At 41.0% G+C, this 17,633-nt stretch overlaps 1 protein-coding gene across 4 annotated transcripts in view; it reads right to left on the reverse strand.

Moving 5' to 3' along the window:
• si:dkey-97m3.1 (fatty acyl-CoA reductase 1) overlaps positions 1-17,633 on the reverse strand; it is a 58,345-nt gene that overhangs the window by 11,220 nt on the left and 29,492 nt on the right. For all 4 annotated transcript variants that reach the window (XM_042403250.1, XM_042403251.1, XM_042403252.1 and 1 more), the window contains one exon: positions 5,236-5,411. In XM_042403250.1, coding sequence (XP_042259184.1) covers positions 5,236-5,411 — 176 coding nt within the window. The remainder of the gene's footprint in view (positions 1-5,235; positions 5,412-17,633) is intronic.

Raw genomic sequence — 17,633 nt, forward strand, 5'->3', positions numbered from 1 at the left:
GGACAGTGGGACGTGAAACCACACAGAGGAGGGAGAGAGAGAGAGAGAGAGAGAGGACAAGACAGAAGGAAGGAGGAGGAGGAGGAGGGGGGAGAAAAATAGCAAACATCTGCTCTTCTCTTCATAAATGTGTTAGTCTCATCATTATTCTCACAACACTGTTTTCAGCTTACACTGTACTACCACTTATCCAGCCATTAACACTTCAGCAAACACTTCTTCCTCTTGATGTACAGTACACAAGCTAGTAGAGCAGCACAATTACATCGTTTTTTTTTTTACATCTGTACAATCAATACAATGTTATTCCTACACTCTGAGGTTTTTTTTTTTTAAGAGTACTTCCTCTTTAAGGATATGGAGAGCGCCATATGTTGTTCAGATTGTAAAAGCCTCCTGAGACAAATCTACAGTTCTGACCTAAACAAATAACTGACTTGACGATTTTGCCGCATCCGCATGAGCAGGAAATCCACTGCAGTAAACCGAGCATCCCTAATTGCTTCATTCATTGTGTAAATAAATGACGAGACTGCTTTATAATATTTGACGGAATATGTGGAAGACGGATAAATGAGAACAAATCTAACATGTTAATGAATGAGAGAGAGAGACAGTAAATTAACACTGAAAGAAGGAACAGAAGAAAAAAAAATGATTTCAATTATGTTTTCCACTAATTGATGAATAGTTTAGTCTATAAACTATCACGCTGACGTCTTCAAAATCACTCGATTTGTTTGACCGACTGTCCAAATCCTGAAGATATTTAATTTACAATGATGTAAACAAGAGAAAAGAGACAGTCCGACACGGCAAGTCGTTCGTTATCTGTGCCAATATTGACTTTATGAAGTGGATCGGGATGTGACTGATCACATTTCTTTGTCAGTGTCATAAAAAAATCTGTTTTATTCACTATCAGATATGTTCATGCAGTCATGACGGGCCGCTGCCTCAGTGTTTTAGAGCCACATCAGTCCTTGACCTCATGTTACTTCACATAGAAACGATCCCAGAGAGAAGAGACGTATCAGATTAGTGCTCAGTATTTGCAGATACTCTGAGTAGAACGAGTGAATGTTTGGCGTTTTGTTTTTTTGCTGGTCCCTTAATTTTATATTACTTTCCTGGAAGTTTTCAGAGTAATTTGCTGATATCTAACAGTTAATTTACAGAAAGGTTGGTGCTATTTGGTACAAATTATTCTAATTATTTCTATTCTACTAATTTCAGTAACACTTTATTTCACAGATCTCTTACTGATTTCCATGACATTTTTTTCCAATAATTTCTTGAAAGCAGCTGCTGTGTTACTGTCAATTCTTGCACGTTTCATGTAATTTGGCAGTAAAAGGAGAAATGCATTCATTATTAGTTTTTAAGAAGCTAATATATCATTTTACACACAAAAACTAAGTATGTCCTGTCAGTTAAAGAATTGTCTAATTTATCAAGAACTTTTGCAAATAAACAACTTTGAACCCAAATATAACGAGCAGACACTAACCAACTAAACCAACTTAACACTTTTTCCATTTTTTTCCTTATAATTTGCTCCACCTGAACAAATTACATAGAACATTTCCAGGAAATTAGTATAAGATTCAGTGACCAAACAATGACAGCGACAAAGAGGAAACACATTTTTATCCAACTCTTGGAAAGGAAGGAGGAAAAAACTAAAATTTCAAACCTCAGTAAAAGATCATCTATCCAGAATCGTGCAGCCATAGATGCTCGTTAAACCTCTTGTGGCCCAACACCAACACATTCACATTCACACGCTCATTATCATCACTTGGTACATTTCTGCATTCAGCAGCGGATCAACTCTGCAGCAGAAGCAGCAACAGCACACAGAGTCCATTTTGCCGAAGGCGACAGTAAGAAAAAAATGGAGGGTCAGTTTAACCAGACGCTGCAGGACGGATCATTTCTCTGGCTCTGTGTGGGTGGTGCTCGTGAGGTGTGAGGGAGACACAGAAAACGTGAGGGAGGAAGAGGTAGATGGAGATGGACGGTGTGTGGTGGGCGATGGCGTCCACCGGTATATGAATCAGATGTAGTAGTGAGGCGGTGGCAGCTTGTTAGCGGTGGTGTGGAAGTGGTGACAGTTGTGTCGGTGAGGGAGATGGTGGTGGTGGTGGTGTTGGTGTTTACGGGAGGACGAACATCGTGTGTGGGCGTTACATCTTCCCACCACCTTCTGAGAGCACAGGGCGTCGAACCAGCAGGACAGCGGTGAAAAGACGGACGCACTGCTGTGCCCCTTCCTGCATCTGACTCATCAGCCATCTGTTTTTGCTGTTATGATTTGGATACAGTGAATAGGGAACTGTTCAGCTCAGATCTGAACTCCAAGGTGCCATCTTAAAAAGGATAATCCTCATTTTTGTAGCTTTGGCCGTCATTTCTCATGACAGCATCTACTCAGAGAAACTGCTGAGATCTGGGAACACACAGACATCGTTACAACAAAGTCAAGTAGGACGAGAAACACGAGTTGTTAGATGATCAGACAGCGTTGCGAGAAGATTACCAAATTAGGAAATATGACAAAAATCATATCTGCTACAAAAACTGTAGAATATTGGACAAGTTGGCCTCTTCAGGCCTACAAAACCTGCATTCAAAATAACAATCTTGAGAAAATAATATCACTTTTTGCTCCGAGTGATCATAACTTATAAAACTATGTGACCTTTGACAAGAGGTCACAAGTTAACTTTGCTTCCTCGCTAGTTTCTAAACTGTGAAGATGCGCTGCTTTTCTTTGTATCATGTGATAGTAAATTAAATAAAACACATAACCAGAAATTTGAAATATAATAGCCTCATTACTGAATAACGACAATAACTGTTAGTTTTATTGCTCCAACATCATCCCTTACAGCACAAAACTGTGTGTGCACAACTACAGAAAGTACATTTCCCAGTTGCAGCTTCTTAATTTGTGAGATTTTATGCTTTTCTTTGTCTTCTGTGATAGAAAACTAATATTTTTGGGTTTTGGACTCTTGGTCAGACCAAATAAGTCATATAATGGCCACTTATTTCTGATATTTCACAGACTAAACGTTTAATCAATTAATCAAGACAATAATAAGCAAATTAATCACAACCTGGTTTGTTTAAAACCTGCCCGACTGTCTGAACACTCGTGTTTCTCGCCCTGTTGGATTTCTTTTTAGCAATGCCGCTGCGTTTACAGATGTTGGCGACTACTTTGGAGAGGAAAATGTTATGATTACACATATCACACATACAAATGACGGCCAAAACTACCAAAATAGGATCCGAGTTTTAATAGCAGGAGTTATCCGTTAAGTGTGGATAAAGACGTTCAGAGGATAAATACCAGTCGATGTGTCAGCCTGAAAAACCCTGGATCGAGTCTCAAATCTTAAACAGACACACCCGAGTCTTATGATTTATGTCCCTGCGCTGCTTACAAGGCTGCTGGCTGCTACAGAAAGAGGAATGGCTCTGAGAGATGACAGAGATGGGAGGGAAGAGAGAGAGAAAAAAGTGGACGTGGGAGTGAAAGCTAGATGAAGAGAGGGGTGGAAAGAAAAGAGGAAAAAGGTGAAGGCCACTCAGAGAGAAAGATGGAGGGTGAAGCAACAGAGAGAGAGAGAGAGAGAGAGAGAGATCAATACAAAGCTGTGAGCAGAGCAGTCCGGCAGCTTTAGCCTCACTGAGCTGTCACTCAAAACTAACAGTAATCTACTTCCACACATGCATACACATACTCCAGACACCAAACACACACTTACCAAGACTAATTCCTCAAACAAATGTATAGAATATTTAATTTTTTAACCAAACTGTATATCAGATTAAATAAAACATTCACAATTCACTCTACATTTTTCTTTTCTGAATTATATCCCCATTTTTCCACATATTGGTGCACCAATTCCACATCTGATCTGTTTTTTTTTTTCTTTTAATCCGATGCAGATGATCAAAACAACCTTCTTTTTGTCTTGAGCTGTAGTTTTAGGAATATAACTGTGTGTGGCTTTGACAAAAACAGGTTGTGAAACAAGCAGTGTGGTGTAAGACTCTTCTAGGGCTGCAACTAACTAATTATTTTCGTTATCGATCGGTAGTTTGGTCTATAAAATGTTGATCACTGTTTCCCAGAGCCCAAGATGCAACCTCTAATGTCTTAATTTGTCCCGAACAACAATCCATAACCTAAAGACCTTCATTTTACTATCAAAGAAGACTGAAAACAGAAAATATACACATTTAAGGAGCTAGAATGAAAGAATTTTTGTATTTTTCAATCAACTAATTGATAAATCATTGCAGCTCTACTCTACACTTTTAATGAAAGAATAAGAACCACAAACAAACAGGCTAGGAACAGTTATTACTGCTGTTCTATATTTATATACTCATGTATAAGCGGGATCCTTGCGTCAGCAGGATGAGGCCGCGCTGATTATACGGCGAAACGTTACATCAGGATTGAATAACTGTACAGTAGCCTGAAGCTGCAGCAACATCCGCACTGCTCGTATAACGAAGCAGGACGTCATCGCTTTGTTCTGGCCATATAGAGAGAGACTGTGTGTCCCGCAGATAACCCTCGGTAATCAATCAATTTTCACAAACTACATGTTTACATCTATAAATAACCCCACTGGCTACTGTAGCTGAAACAATTATGACGACAACTGGAGATGTGAATCATCTCCCACGTCACCGCCATCGCTTTAATTAAGATCACAGCGTTCTCCTTCCTGGGAGACTAAAGTCCCCCTTCATGTTATTATATTTGCAATATATATATTTGTGGCACAGTTTCACTCCTTGAGTAAAGAAGGAACCATCTCTACTACAGATTGTAAAAAAGTCACCTACAGTGTGACAGAACGGTTGATTTCTCCACATCCTCCTGTATAAAAACAGCACAACTTCCTCTTTCTTCACATTAAATGAAAACATGCAGCCAGTTCAGTGAGCTGCATATCCACTGGAGTGACGCCTCACAACAGGAACTTCCTGCTACAACAAACATTTACCCAACAATAAGGAAACGTTGTGCCACTGAACCAAATATCTTACGGCAGTTTGTCATTAAATGGTTTTTTGAAAGTTGCAAGCAATTGGCAGTACGAAGCAGAATGTGTGTGTGTGTGTGTGTTTATGTGTGAAAGAGGGTTAGTAAAGAGCAGATTTGTGTGCATCGTGTGTGTATTTAAATCCATGCATCCTCACTTGAGCGGCTCGTCGAAGCGGATGGTGGCGGCGCAGTGGAAGACGATGTTGATGCAGGCGGTGAGTTTCTCCACGTCCTCCGGGCTGATGGCGAGGCCCGGCTGCATCAGCTCGCTGCTGATGGGGATGATCTTCTGGTGGAAGTCCGGGTTGTCCTCCCGCACTCGGTCGAAAAGCTGCCAGACAGAAAAACACACACAAAAAAGAGAAGAGATAAGTTTACACGCCGACTTCGTTATCAGCAGCGTTCACATTAAGCATGACAACAAATAGAGCGGCCGATTTAAATGACATGTTGCACGAGAGCTGGAGGGCGGCTCAGCTGTTTAACCGACTGCACGGAGGATGTACGCTAAAATAGCACGACAAGGACTGCAAATGATTTCATGCCAGCAGAGACGGCAAATGTGTTACTTTGCATGATTCCCCTCAGGTTGAAAAAGCATCCATGTGTCCCCGTAGAGTTTCGATATCACCGCCAGATTTGTTTCTGATGCGTAGCGTGTGTCCTGTTTTGTTTAATGAAAACAACACTGAACATGCATGCGAGGATGCAATGAGAGACGGGTCAGACAGGAGGATCTGCAGCGGCGCTCCTGCTGCTGGCTGAGTGTCTTGTCAGAGATGCTTCGCCGTAATGAGAACGTGTGACCTTCATGTACAAGGACACTGTATCTGACAAACGAACGTCCACGCTGACGGCTATTAATAACTGGTTGTAGTGCTGATACGTTCGGTTGATTAGTGATTAGTCAGTCAATGTAAAGTTAAATGTTACAAGAAAAAAAATCAGCATTTCAAATAAAATACAAAATGTTCGCTGTTACAGACGTCACATGAGGGATTCACTTGCTTTTCCTGCATTTATTACAATTTATTTATGAGTGTGAGTCTTATAAAATCAGCTAGTTTAAGCTTTCTGGGTTGATCATTTATCATCATCTGACGTTTTACAGACAATACATTGATAAAATGAAGCTGTCATCATATATGTGATTCTATATTATGGTACTGATATACATTATACTATAATAAAGTATATTTCTGGAAAATAACAGACAGGAATGTGTTTTTTGCCGCACCAGAGACTTGAAAAACCAGACAAATCAAAGTAATTCATCATTTCTATTGCTGCTCTCAGATTGTGGAACAGTGGAACAGCCCCTCACTGTCAGATCTTCCCTATATATCACCAGCTAAAGACATACCTTTATGAAATAATGTTTTAATTCACCTTAATTTTTAATTACAATCATGATAAAATTGTTTTAACTTTGTCTGTTACAGTTGTTTATCTATTGATTTGTTTGTTTTAATATAAGTGTATCTTAAACTTCTCTGTAAATCACTTTGGTCAATTATGTTTTTCTATAAATCTATGATTATATAAATTGATTTGACATTGACACAAAACCTTAAAATCAGTTAGTGCTATAGAGACTCAGAATTAGTGTCCTCCTCATAGACACGTTGCCCAAAATGTTGTGATTCACTCAACAGTTTTAAAGGGAGAGTTATCACTGTATTAACGATAAAAAACACACACACAAAATGCTTTTCAGGGAATTAACTTCCAACAGAAGGTCGGAGCACTCTGGTTAAGAAAAACATTTGTTGCATCTCCTTAAAACCAAGACGATAAGTCAATTAATGACAAACACATATTGATCAAAGTCTTCATTAGAGCAGAGTTGGTGCCAATTGGCTGCATTTTAATTCACTTGGTTCAAAGGAAATACGACTGTGCCAATATTTGTACTTTAATATGATGACTACTTGGGTCCGGTAGGCTGTAGGCGCACACACACACACACACACACACACACACACACACACACACACACACACACACAGAGTCGTGTTTCCATCACTTCAGAGGACATTACATTGACTTTCATTCATTTCCTGGAGACTTATCCTAACTCTAACCATAACCACTACCAACCTTAGCCTAACCTTAACCTAATCCTAAACTTACCTTCATTTAAACCAAGTCTTCACCCTAAAATTAATGATTTATAAGGGAGGCGAGTCCCAACATTATGACTGTGTGAACAGATTTATGTCCCCACAACGTGAGGAATACCTGGATCGCACACACACACACACACACACACACACACACACACACACACACACACACACACACACACACACACACAGAGGTCAGTGCCCCCCCCCAATTCAACAAATGCACTCCCTGTTGTATACACAACACTATCAGCACATACCAAACATATCTCAGGATGTAATACTGAACTTTTGTCCCCTCTGTTCAGCAGAGTCTGAGAGGAAAAGCATGAGGGATGTTTTGGCAGTGAACAGTAGTGCTACAAGGACTGATTCTTTTTTCAATTAAATCGATTAAATACGCATCTATAAAACTTTAATATTAACTATAATATTTCCCCAAGAGCCCAGGGTGATGTCTTCAAATTGACTTGGCTGTCTGACCAACAGTCCAAAACCAAAAGATACTGAACTTACGACGACTCAAATGTAAACATCTGCTGCTTTTCTTTTGCTTTATGCGTCATGAAACGGCAAGTATTTGGCCTTTTTACCCGATAAAGCAAACGTTTTCTACCACTAGCACTCAACGACTGCCTTCAACTTATAACAAATGTATCATATCAGTATAAACCGCTCGACATGTATCATCTTGTTTTTCGAGAGGGTCCCGACTGCCTCACTGATGACGACAACTGCGTGCAGACATGTACACTCATGCAGTAAATATTCGGCACGTGTAATTCGACACGAAGGCCAGCTTGTGTGATATTATTCCACCTGTTTACACTGCTGTTCGCTCACTGAGTGCTGCAGACGACATTGCAACATGGAAGGGGGGATTAAGTGAACTCTTGTCTAGATTTACTGTACCAGCTCTTGTCTCATTGCTGCCTGACACCCTGGGGGCACCCTGCTGAGCGCTGCATCACGGTTGCTGCACGACTGTACATAAAACCGCTGTGTTTTTTTGTTCGGTTTTGTTCTTTCAGAGAGCTGGCGAGAAAGTCGGTTAGATGTCATATCATCTTGAAACAGAAACGGAGAAGAGAAACTGGGTGAGTGAAAGACGGGGAGAGAAGGGGGGGGGGGATTGGGATCAGAGGCGTGCCTTCTCTGTTATGAAATTGCTGCTGTGTGTATCTGTGTGTCAGCTGTCCTAGTAAGCAGAACACTCTTGCTGAAGAGGACAGATGTTGAATTAAACAGCTTCAAACAGCTGTTTATATTCATGTTCTGTATCCCCATCAGTCTTCTACCCCTGCTCTTCTTCCAAATACCCTGTGTTGCCCATATTAGGGACAACTCCTGATATACAGTATGTAATGTCATAACCCAGAAACACTGCCAACTGGGGGAGGAGGGTGCATGCGATACTTTCTGCATGATAGTGTAGCATTGCATTTATTATGTAATGCAAAAAATATTAGTGTTTGCCCTCACTCTGCTTTAGGCCAACAGCTGGCAGAAACAGAGACTTACAGTCTGCAGAGAGTGGCAGTAGTAGAAGAGCTTCAGTGTGCAGCTTTCTCACAAAAATCCTTCCATAAATACCATATTGGTGTGCGTTTTACTGCGCAGAACATTCCCTCTTTTACTGTATGATTCACGGAGCTGTTGATGTCATGCGATGACCTCAGTTCAACTTCCTCTCGAGGGTGTGTTGCTTGGCAACGTAAACAAACCACCCAGATTGTTGGCAGCGGCCCATCACCCACAAACCCTTGTGGGTGATGTGACCAGGAAGTCTTAAAGTTTACCCTAAAAACAAACCCAAACTCTTCTTGTTACATGCTGTACCTGTAGGGGGAAGGCATGTCTGGCGAATAGAGTGTGTTATGCAGAACACTGTCAGTCAAAAAAGAAGAATGCTATCTAGGATAAACCAGATCAGAAAGACTCACAAGTGTGAAAGTCCCTAAACAGCAAAAACAATTTTCACAAACACTGTCATTCATAAGTTCTGAAACAGCTATTGAGAAAACAGCCACTTTAGAAGGTCAACACCAGAAAACAACAGATAGAAGAACCTCAACACTGCAACAGGAAGAGTTGGTTTAACTGAGGAGGAAATCTTCACCACAATATGTTATGTTCTTGCTCAAACTTTGAGGAAACCGCTCAGTGTTGTCATGAGGTTACTATATTGAAGAATAAGGAACCAAACACAAATGATGATCTCTTATCTGCCATTACCAAGAGTATCTGATATTTATAGTTTCTTACAAAATGCTACAGCACAGTGCAAACCCTCCCTTATGTCACATTAAACTGAATAGAGCCAGTCCAATTTTGACACCCAGCTCTGCATTAAAAATAGAACCTGCATCACATCTTTCCTAGATAATGGTGTCACTGTAAACAAACATCTCTTTATTTCTGGTGTGACCAAAATTCGAGAAGTTTAGCTGCATTTTACTCAATAGCAGCAATTTAGCAACTTATAGGCTACGTGCAAAATGTAGAGTTTTAAACTAAAAGCTGCAACGTGTTTGCGCTGTAGTTCAACAGCTTACATAGCTGCTAACATTCCTACTAATTTAAACTGTACATAGCCTAAAACTTTACCTTAAAGATATTTGCTTAGTAGTCTGAATTTGGGCTGTTTTGCCTTTAAACTTTTGCTCTGTGGTGGACGAGGCCACATGTGCAGCTCTGAGCGAGTGGCTTCTCATTTCTTTCCCAGCTGCTCACTTCACTCTTATCAGCGCAGCTACTGTAGGTTGTGCAAAACTACTCGTGGTGCTACACAAAGAAATACACCCCTCATTCACTATTCAAAAGATATCGCTTACTGTAAACACGAAAGATAAAAATTAAACAACTTTTTTGGTGTACATTCTTGATGCAGGACTATTACTCATACTAAAATAGTAGCGTGACTATCTACCAGCGTACACTGAGACAAAACAATATTTGTGAAGCCAAAGTTAAATTAAAGAAAGACACAGAAGGGAGAAAGTGCATGAGGGTCAGAGGGGGTGAATGAGGACGTAGAATGTGGGCTTCAGAGCGCTCTTTGTTATGGGCGCAGAGAGAGAATGACATTGTGGGATTGTGGCGTTCTTTTGTAAAAAAAGGCTCTTTGGTTGAGAAGTGGTCTTGTGCCAGCCTTCCACTGCTCGCATTTACCATCGCGCCCCTCTCCCGACCCACGAGCGTCAATGAGCAAAACTGCCTTGTACAGGGAGACAATAGTCCATCAGTTTGCATTTCCTAAACGCTGCGAGAGGGTGAAAACATCACCAAAGCCATTCCTGCAATGTAACCACAAGCGTTTTAGTAGTACATCTTGTGGTCAGACAAATGCAATCATACTTTAAGCCTTGAGCAAACAACCATCAAGGTCATCTATAAAGTCAGTTATGTGAACGACTTTTCGTTTGTTTAAGTGGTAGAGGTGTTTTGTACATGTAGCCACAATTTGTCCTCTCTCTGCCCTGGACACTGCCATTTTTAAGACCTTGAGGGCAGTAAATCTTCCATCAAGAGTGCTTGAAGCAGCCGCTCAGTGGACTTTCACAGAAACCCAACACTAATGGCACTTTCCTTTCAGACCAGCAACCCGAGATGCCATTTAAACAGCCTCTCTTCTCACTAACTGCCCTTTACTGGGCTCCAGTCTTTTCACAATCTCCTTCATGCAGACCTATCCCCTGGAGCAAAGGGGTGACGTTGAGAAAGAAAGAGTAGAAGAGGAAGAAAAATTGCAAGGAAAGTGTTTTCTCTTTTTTTTTATTTTTAGCATTGTCCGAGAAGGTTATGGTACCATAAGGAGGTCCTCATGTATGGAGGGTCACAGTAGGGCAGAACTAATGAAGGCCATGCTGTTCACACATTTAGAGGTGTAGCATAACTCCTTTGACAGACTTCTGGCCATAGATGTAGACTCCAGACTCTTAAAGGGACAGTACACTTCAAATTTAGTGCTTGTTGAAGGGGCTGCAGTTTTACTTCTTCACAAAACTACTTTTTCATTTTTCACATGTACAAAAGAGTGCAATACCACAAACGCTTTCAAGGATGGACTGACAGAAAAGGGTGCACATATACCCCAATTTTAACAGTTATCGTCTCTTGTGATTCGCTATGATGGCGTCTTTTCATCCCGCCTTTGAGTGTGACGATTCTAAACAGCTATAAACACTTTAACCTTAAGATGTGATTATCAGATGGGCACACAGAAAGTGTGTCCTGGTAGATTCTGAGACACTCGAGCTTTGAAAAACACCAACAACATCAATTTCCCTCTACTTGTTCCTTTATAGCGTCTCTACAACAATGAAAGGTAGCTTCTGTCTGCCATTGTTGGTCCTTTCTCTGGTGAGAGAGCCGGACCTCGCCATTCGGAAGACGAACGGGCCGGAAAATTTACTGTAGCCAGGGAAGGTCTGCCAAAGTGTGTCAGACAGAAGCAATTAATGGCTGCACCCTCAGCGCTGACCTCCATTTCCTGACATGCACCATCTAAATTAGTCAAATAATAGGACATAGGCAGGATTACTGGCAAAAAGAGAAAAATGTGCAGTTTTGTGGAAGATATTACAGTCAACAAAACTCCTCCAACAGTGAGTGTTTTCACAAAAGGCTCTACATGGTGGTAGATGTGGGCAGCCATCATTATTTCTCAGATACCCGTGCAGGGTTCTCTTTCCCCATCTGCCGAACTGACAAGGCCCCACACTGAGAATGAGATGCTAAGCCTAGGGAGTAGACAGAAAGCAGTAACCCCTGGGGCTGTCAGCATATTAAGGAGAAACAGGGTTCTCTTCACCCTGTCTTAAATCCACCCCTGTCCTTGCAGCCTCCCAGTGGCATAAAAACAGATTTAACCAGCCCTGTCTCTGCACATTTTTAACATTGCTCCTGAGCAAATTCCCCAAACCTTCGCAGTCTGAGCTGGAAACTCTCTGCCAGCTGAAACACTGATTCAATAGTAATTACCTTTGAAATGTTGAGTCTTCATGATGCACTGGGATGCATCTGGATGCCAAGTAAGCCTTTATAATTCTTTTTGAGGGAGAAAAGGGCCAATTAAAAAGCCATCAACTTGATTTAAATGTGTGCTGGTTTATCTTAAACACTTTCTCTGACAGCATTATATTTCATGAGTGGTCGACTTTACTCTCTCAAACCCAAATCCCGCGGCTTCTCCGGAGCTTAGGGGGAGTGATCGAGGATTGCAGGGGACAGCTCATCAAAGCCAACTAATGAAAATGGAGGTTTTCTCAAGTCTGGCTCTCGGCTATCACTGTACACAACTCAATTGAGAAGATCAATATGAGCAGAGTAATAAGGTTTACAGTGACAGCAAATGGAGGATTTCTGGACTTGGCGTTCGGTATGCCGGTGGCATCGCATTCCAGCCTTTCAGACACTGACCTCATGCCGAGCCAAGATGAATTTCATTACCTGCCAAGAGCAAACTGAAAGAAAGAAAATCTTTTTTTTATGATGTGCCAGTAGGTTTTTGTGCACTTATAAAATATACCACAAAGAATTAGCTGGAATTGAAAGTGAAATCAGCAATTTGCGTCTTCGATCATGACGCGATGACAGGAAGCCAGAGTCGTTTTGAAACCTTAGTCCTAAACCTGCGATGACTGATTCGTTGGCGGATTGAGGGCAGTGGACACAAGCTGTGAACAACGTCACTATTTTAAGTTGCTATGGAGAAATCGTCAGTAAACAGTTGCCTATATAGATACCTAACGGACATTTAGCAACATTAGCATTCATCTGGAGTCAAGTTTCTGTCCAATATACGTTCTCTTTTTGGCTCTGGTCTAGTCGTTCATACAAAATATTGATTATGGCCACTTTAAGTCATCTGAGAGAAGTCTCGAGTCCTTCAAGGTCACTAAATGCTGACCATCAAATAGTCATTTTTTCTTTAAATCTGCGTGAAAACGTTGTGTTTTTAAATAATTGACACCAAGACCTCTCAATGCAGAGGTCTAATAATTAAATATTCAAGCTTTGTGATTGTGAGAGACCGTCCTGACGTCATTTCTCACTTTTTATTGTTCTGGGAATTTACCAAGTCCATTTTTTTCCCCCCCAAGTCAAGTATCGAAGCATCAAAGTCTCTGTCCAGTTTCAAGTCATCGTTTCTGAGACTTAAGTCTGGCTCCAGTCTTCAGCACTGCTAGTTATGTTCATCATTAGGAGCTATGAAGATAATCAGCCAGACTTAAACTGTTCCAGTTCTTCTCTAAAGTGCACATCAGGCCCTTTGAACAGAGCTACGAAGGGGTGAGAATAACAAGATAAAAAAAATAACAAGAGCCACAAGGTAAAGTGCTGCAGCCAGCAAACCACAGAATAGACAAAAAAGCTGTGATAAAATATGCTCTGCTAAAACCACAGAGAACCATGTGGTGTTTCTGCAAACATCTTGCAGTTCACCCACCAGCAAGTGTCAAACCATTTCGTCATTCAGCACTAACAAGAACAACATGTCTCAAAGGTAACACCATAAAAAAGACTCTGTATCAGATTGGTTTCAGAGTTTATCTGAAGACGGAGCTGCTGCGGGTTGTAATCTTGATGAACATGATCCTCTCTGATATGGAGAGCAGCTTCTCATCTGTCCTGCCACCAGACTCGAAGTCTCTCTTAACCTTGGGCTTGTTCTTGGAAATGAGGCAGGGATTCATGTGTCTTGACCTGATTAATAACACCCACACACTGCACACACAAACCCAACTAAAGGCATTAAGGGAAAAAGGAAATATGGACATTTTCCACGTCTCATTAAGATCCTTTGCTTTCCTCCAGCTGTTTACGCAGTACTGACAATGCCATAAAATTAAATCCAATACCACAATGTCAAAAGAAAAAAGTTGCTCTGCCCCTTAGGTTTGGTCAACCTTTATTGAAAATGCCATTTGGTGTTCCCCAGGGCTCCATAGTTGGCCCAGTGCTCTTTCTCCCCTATACAAAATAGCTCATGAGGTGACAGTCTTTACAGATATTGAGACTCAAGCATACATGATGCTGCACAGATTCAGAGGTGTGTAGAAACAGAAGAATAGAAGCATGATTTTATGTACATTATTATGAAGATTGACATTTCAGGTATAGAAGAGTACTGTATTAATTGCGTGGTGATGATGATTAGGGCACTGTGCCTGCAGTAATGTGATAAAACCATTAGATTGCATCTCAGGGGGCCTTCTGCCACAGATATCCGTGGAAACATATGGATGTGGAGAAAGAGAGAAAGATGGCTGGCAGACGCTCCACACACTCTGGAGGCGCTGAGCTAGGCTGCGACAGTCCCCTGAAAGAAGAGAGTCCTCACTACGCATGACTGCAATGCCTTAATGACTTCACCAGCGACGTTTAATGTGCTAATTTGTTTCATAAACCGGAGTTAATTTGCGGCCTAATTATACGCAAAAGCATTGGTTCCCCCTTGCCCCTCTCTCTGGGGAGGAGTTGTAGCGCTATTGGTTGCCTCTCGGCCTGCTTGCCTGCCTGCTGCATCGCATGCCAACCGACCGTAGATGAGCAGCAAATGTCTAGCGCTGAGCCAGGCTGGCAGCCGCAACCTCTCCCCCTCTGAGTCCCTGTTTGAGCAGGACTCAACACGGCAAATGCTGCAAGTCACCCTGCTCGCTCTCATCCCTGAATGTTGTTGTGTTAACAGAGCTTGACACATCACCGTGCACAATGGCACATTATCACATTACCTGCCTAAATCATGAATGCACAGTCAGCAGGGAGCAAGTTAAGAATAGTCTGTTCTTGCTTCAGGATTGAGAGGGGGGATGCTTCAGGTGTGCCTGCGCTGACATTAACAATTCAGGCTGGAATTTCATCAGCTCCACAAGTGGTAACGCAGAGCTGCCTGTTAGGGCCAGCGGGAATCAATACATCCTGAATATTTATATGGCTAAAAAGATCAGCACGGGCTCTGGATGCAAAGAAGAGGGAATCACTACAACAATGTAGTCATGCTGAATCAGAGTGTGATAATGAGCAAAAGGACTGAAAACCACACAGCAGGGGGGCTAGCACAGTCTGGTGCAAACATCCTCTGTGAACTCATTAATGGTCTATAATAATGGGAAAGAAAGAAAGGATGTTTGTAGTGTCAATTTTACCAGCAACAACTGCAGAAATTGTGCATAAATATGTACAAAAACCTCCTTGTTCTGACGTTACTGTGCATTCATGTGGCTCTAAAGATGCACCGCCATCAATAATTTAGTTGCAATACTGAACCTCTTAGAAACATGCACGATCTTTAGCAGAAAAAAAGAAGGAAGACGTTGCTCAATTCAGAAGTGACAAAGTGTTTAAGATCAACAGCTGCACTTTCATCAAGATACTGACAGCATCCTTCTTTGTAAGGAAGTGATAATTCATTAGTGTGATTATGCTCAGCATGACATAACAGTATCGTCTGTATATTAAGTTTACAGGTTGTGGCTCTTTTAAGTAAGCATATTCATGAACATGCCCTTATTTTTTTAACTCATACCAAACCTCCATAAAAGATAAATAATACAGGTGAGACTTATTTCCTTTACATCAGCGTGACATCACTATGACGCGGCTTCAGCTGAACTCTGGTATTTCAGGCATGTTCGGTATGAAGCTCGACTGCTTTACAGGATGCCATTGAGATAGATGAGGCAAAGTTGAGGTGGGTGCATGTTTAAACAAAGTAATCATGAGACATCTCTTCTGTCTTGCAGTCTGCCAAGGGTGTGCTGACATTACAATAACATCAGGAAATCAAAGAGGAAGAGCAAGAAGATCAAACCGACACTGGTCACCACAATAAAGCAAGATGGGGAACTGATGTTTTAAATTGAAATTATACTATTAAACGTCCATTTTTCATCTTTTATTATGTGTTGTATGTGCTGTGGAAGAACTTAAAATAAAAACTTCAATAGATTTTGCATAAAAATGGTCCTCAGCTCCATTTTCTTGATCCTTTCTTGTGCACAATAACACCACAGTGACCCGAAATGAATGCGGGGAAAAGTGGAGCCGACTCTTATTTGCCAAAGCACCAACACAACATCTGCTCAATAGGCAACTTGTTCAACATCTCGCCTGCTCTTCGCAGCTGCAGCCAATTAAATGACATGTTTGAACAAATACGCTGAGCAAACACTCGGCCAAATTCGCTAACTGGCAACCAGTGACAGTACATCAGTAATACAAAGTAAAACAGGTAGGCTTTGTTTAAACAGAGAATGTTGTGAAAGGAGACGGGCTGAGGGTGGAAGGAATCTTGCAGCGCTGCTATAAATTTCAGTCCTGACAGCAAATCAGAATCCTCCTCGAATTGCCACCTTTGTTTGGAGAGGCAAAATCTGGGCTGAAGTATTGTTTCTAAAGGCTGCAACTAACAAAGATCCATCACTTTTATTGTTTACTCTACTGGAATGTCAGAAAAAAAGTGTAAAAATGCACATCACAATCTCCAAGAACCCAAAGTGACGCGTTTTGTTGTATTTACGTGAACAAAATCTCGACTCAAAATGTTCACCTACTTGCTATTTTAACCACATTTCATATTTTTAAATGATGAATGATAATCAGCTGATCATCACATTCATAGAAGCTGGAATCAGCAGATATTAGGGCAGCACAAGCATTTATCAATCAAAAATGCCCATTTTTGTTATATTTATGTTTTTTATGTTCATTGGAGGACTGCAACTAACCATTATTTTCATTTTCAATTATTTTGCAGATTATTTTCTCAATTAATCGATTAGTTGTTTGGCTTAAGATGACGTCCTCGAATGTCTGGTTTTGTCCAACCAAACAGCAAAACCCAAAACTACAGTTTATAATGATATAAAAACAGATAAACAGCAAATCTTCTAACTGCAGAAGCTGGAACCAGCAAATTGTGGGTTTTAAAAAAAGGACTCAAACAATTACTTGATTATCAAAACAGTGAATTTTCTGTCAGTCGACTAATTAAATCAACTAATCATTGCAGCCATAGTTCATTGGTTTGTCTTATTTGTGTTTAGCTACTTTTATGTTCTTCAGTGATTTACTATAATATGTTGTGCTACATTTTGATCTTTATGTGGAAAGGTTAACACAAATCCTTAATTATAATTAATTTACAATGATTATTGAGGATACATTTCAACGTCAATAAACTAATGATGTGAGCACTACATCTCCAGATGATCCTAATGCACTCAAAGCATTTAGAGCCATCTGTGTTTCACCTCCCACACTGATCAGTGAATAGCTTTTAAAGCAATGATCAATAGTCATTCTACAGTAATACTGAGCATCCACCCCCGATCCTGGATCCTGCCTTGTAGGCAAAAATTCCGCAAGACCTCCCTCCAACCCAGAGCATTCCACCTCCCACCTCTCATTTGAGCCAATCTCTC

Source organism: Thunnus maccoyii, chromosome 23, assembly GCF_910596095.1.
Source record: "Thunnus maccoyii chromosome 23, fThuMac1.1, whole genome shotgun sequence".
Classification (NCBI taxonomy): Eukaryota; Metazoa; Chordata; class Actinopteri; order Scombriformes; family Scombridae; genus Thunnus; species Thunnus maccoyii.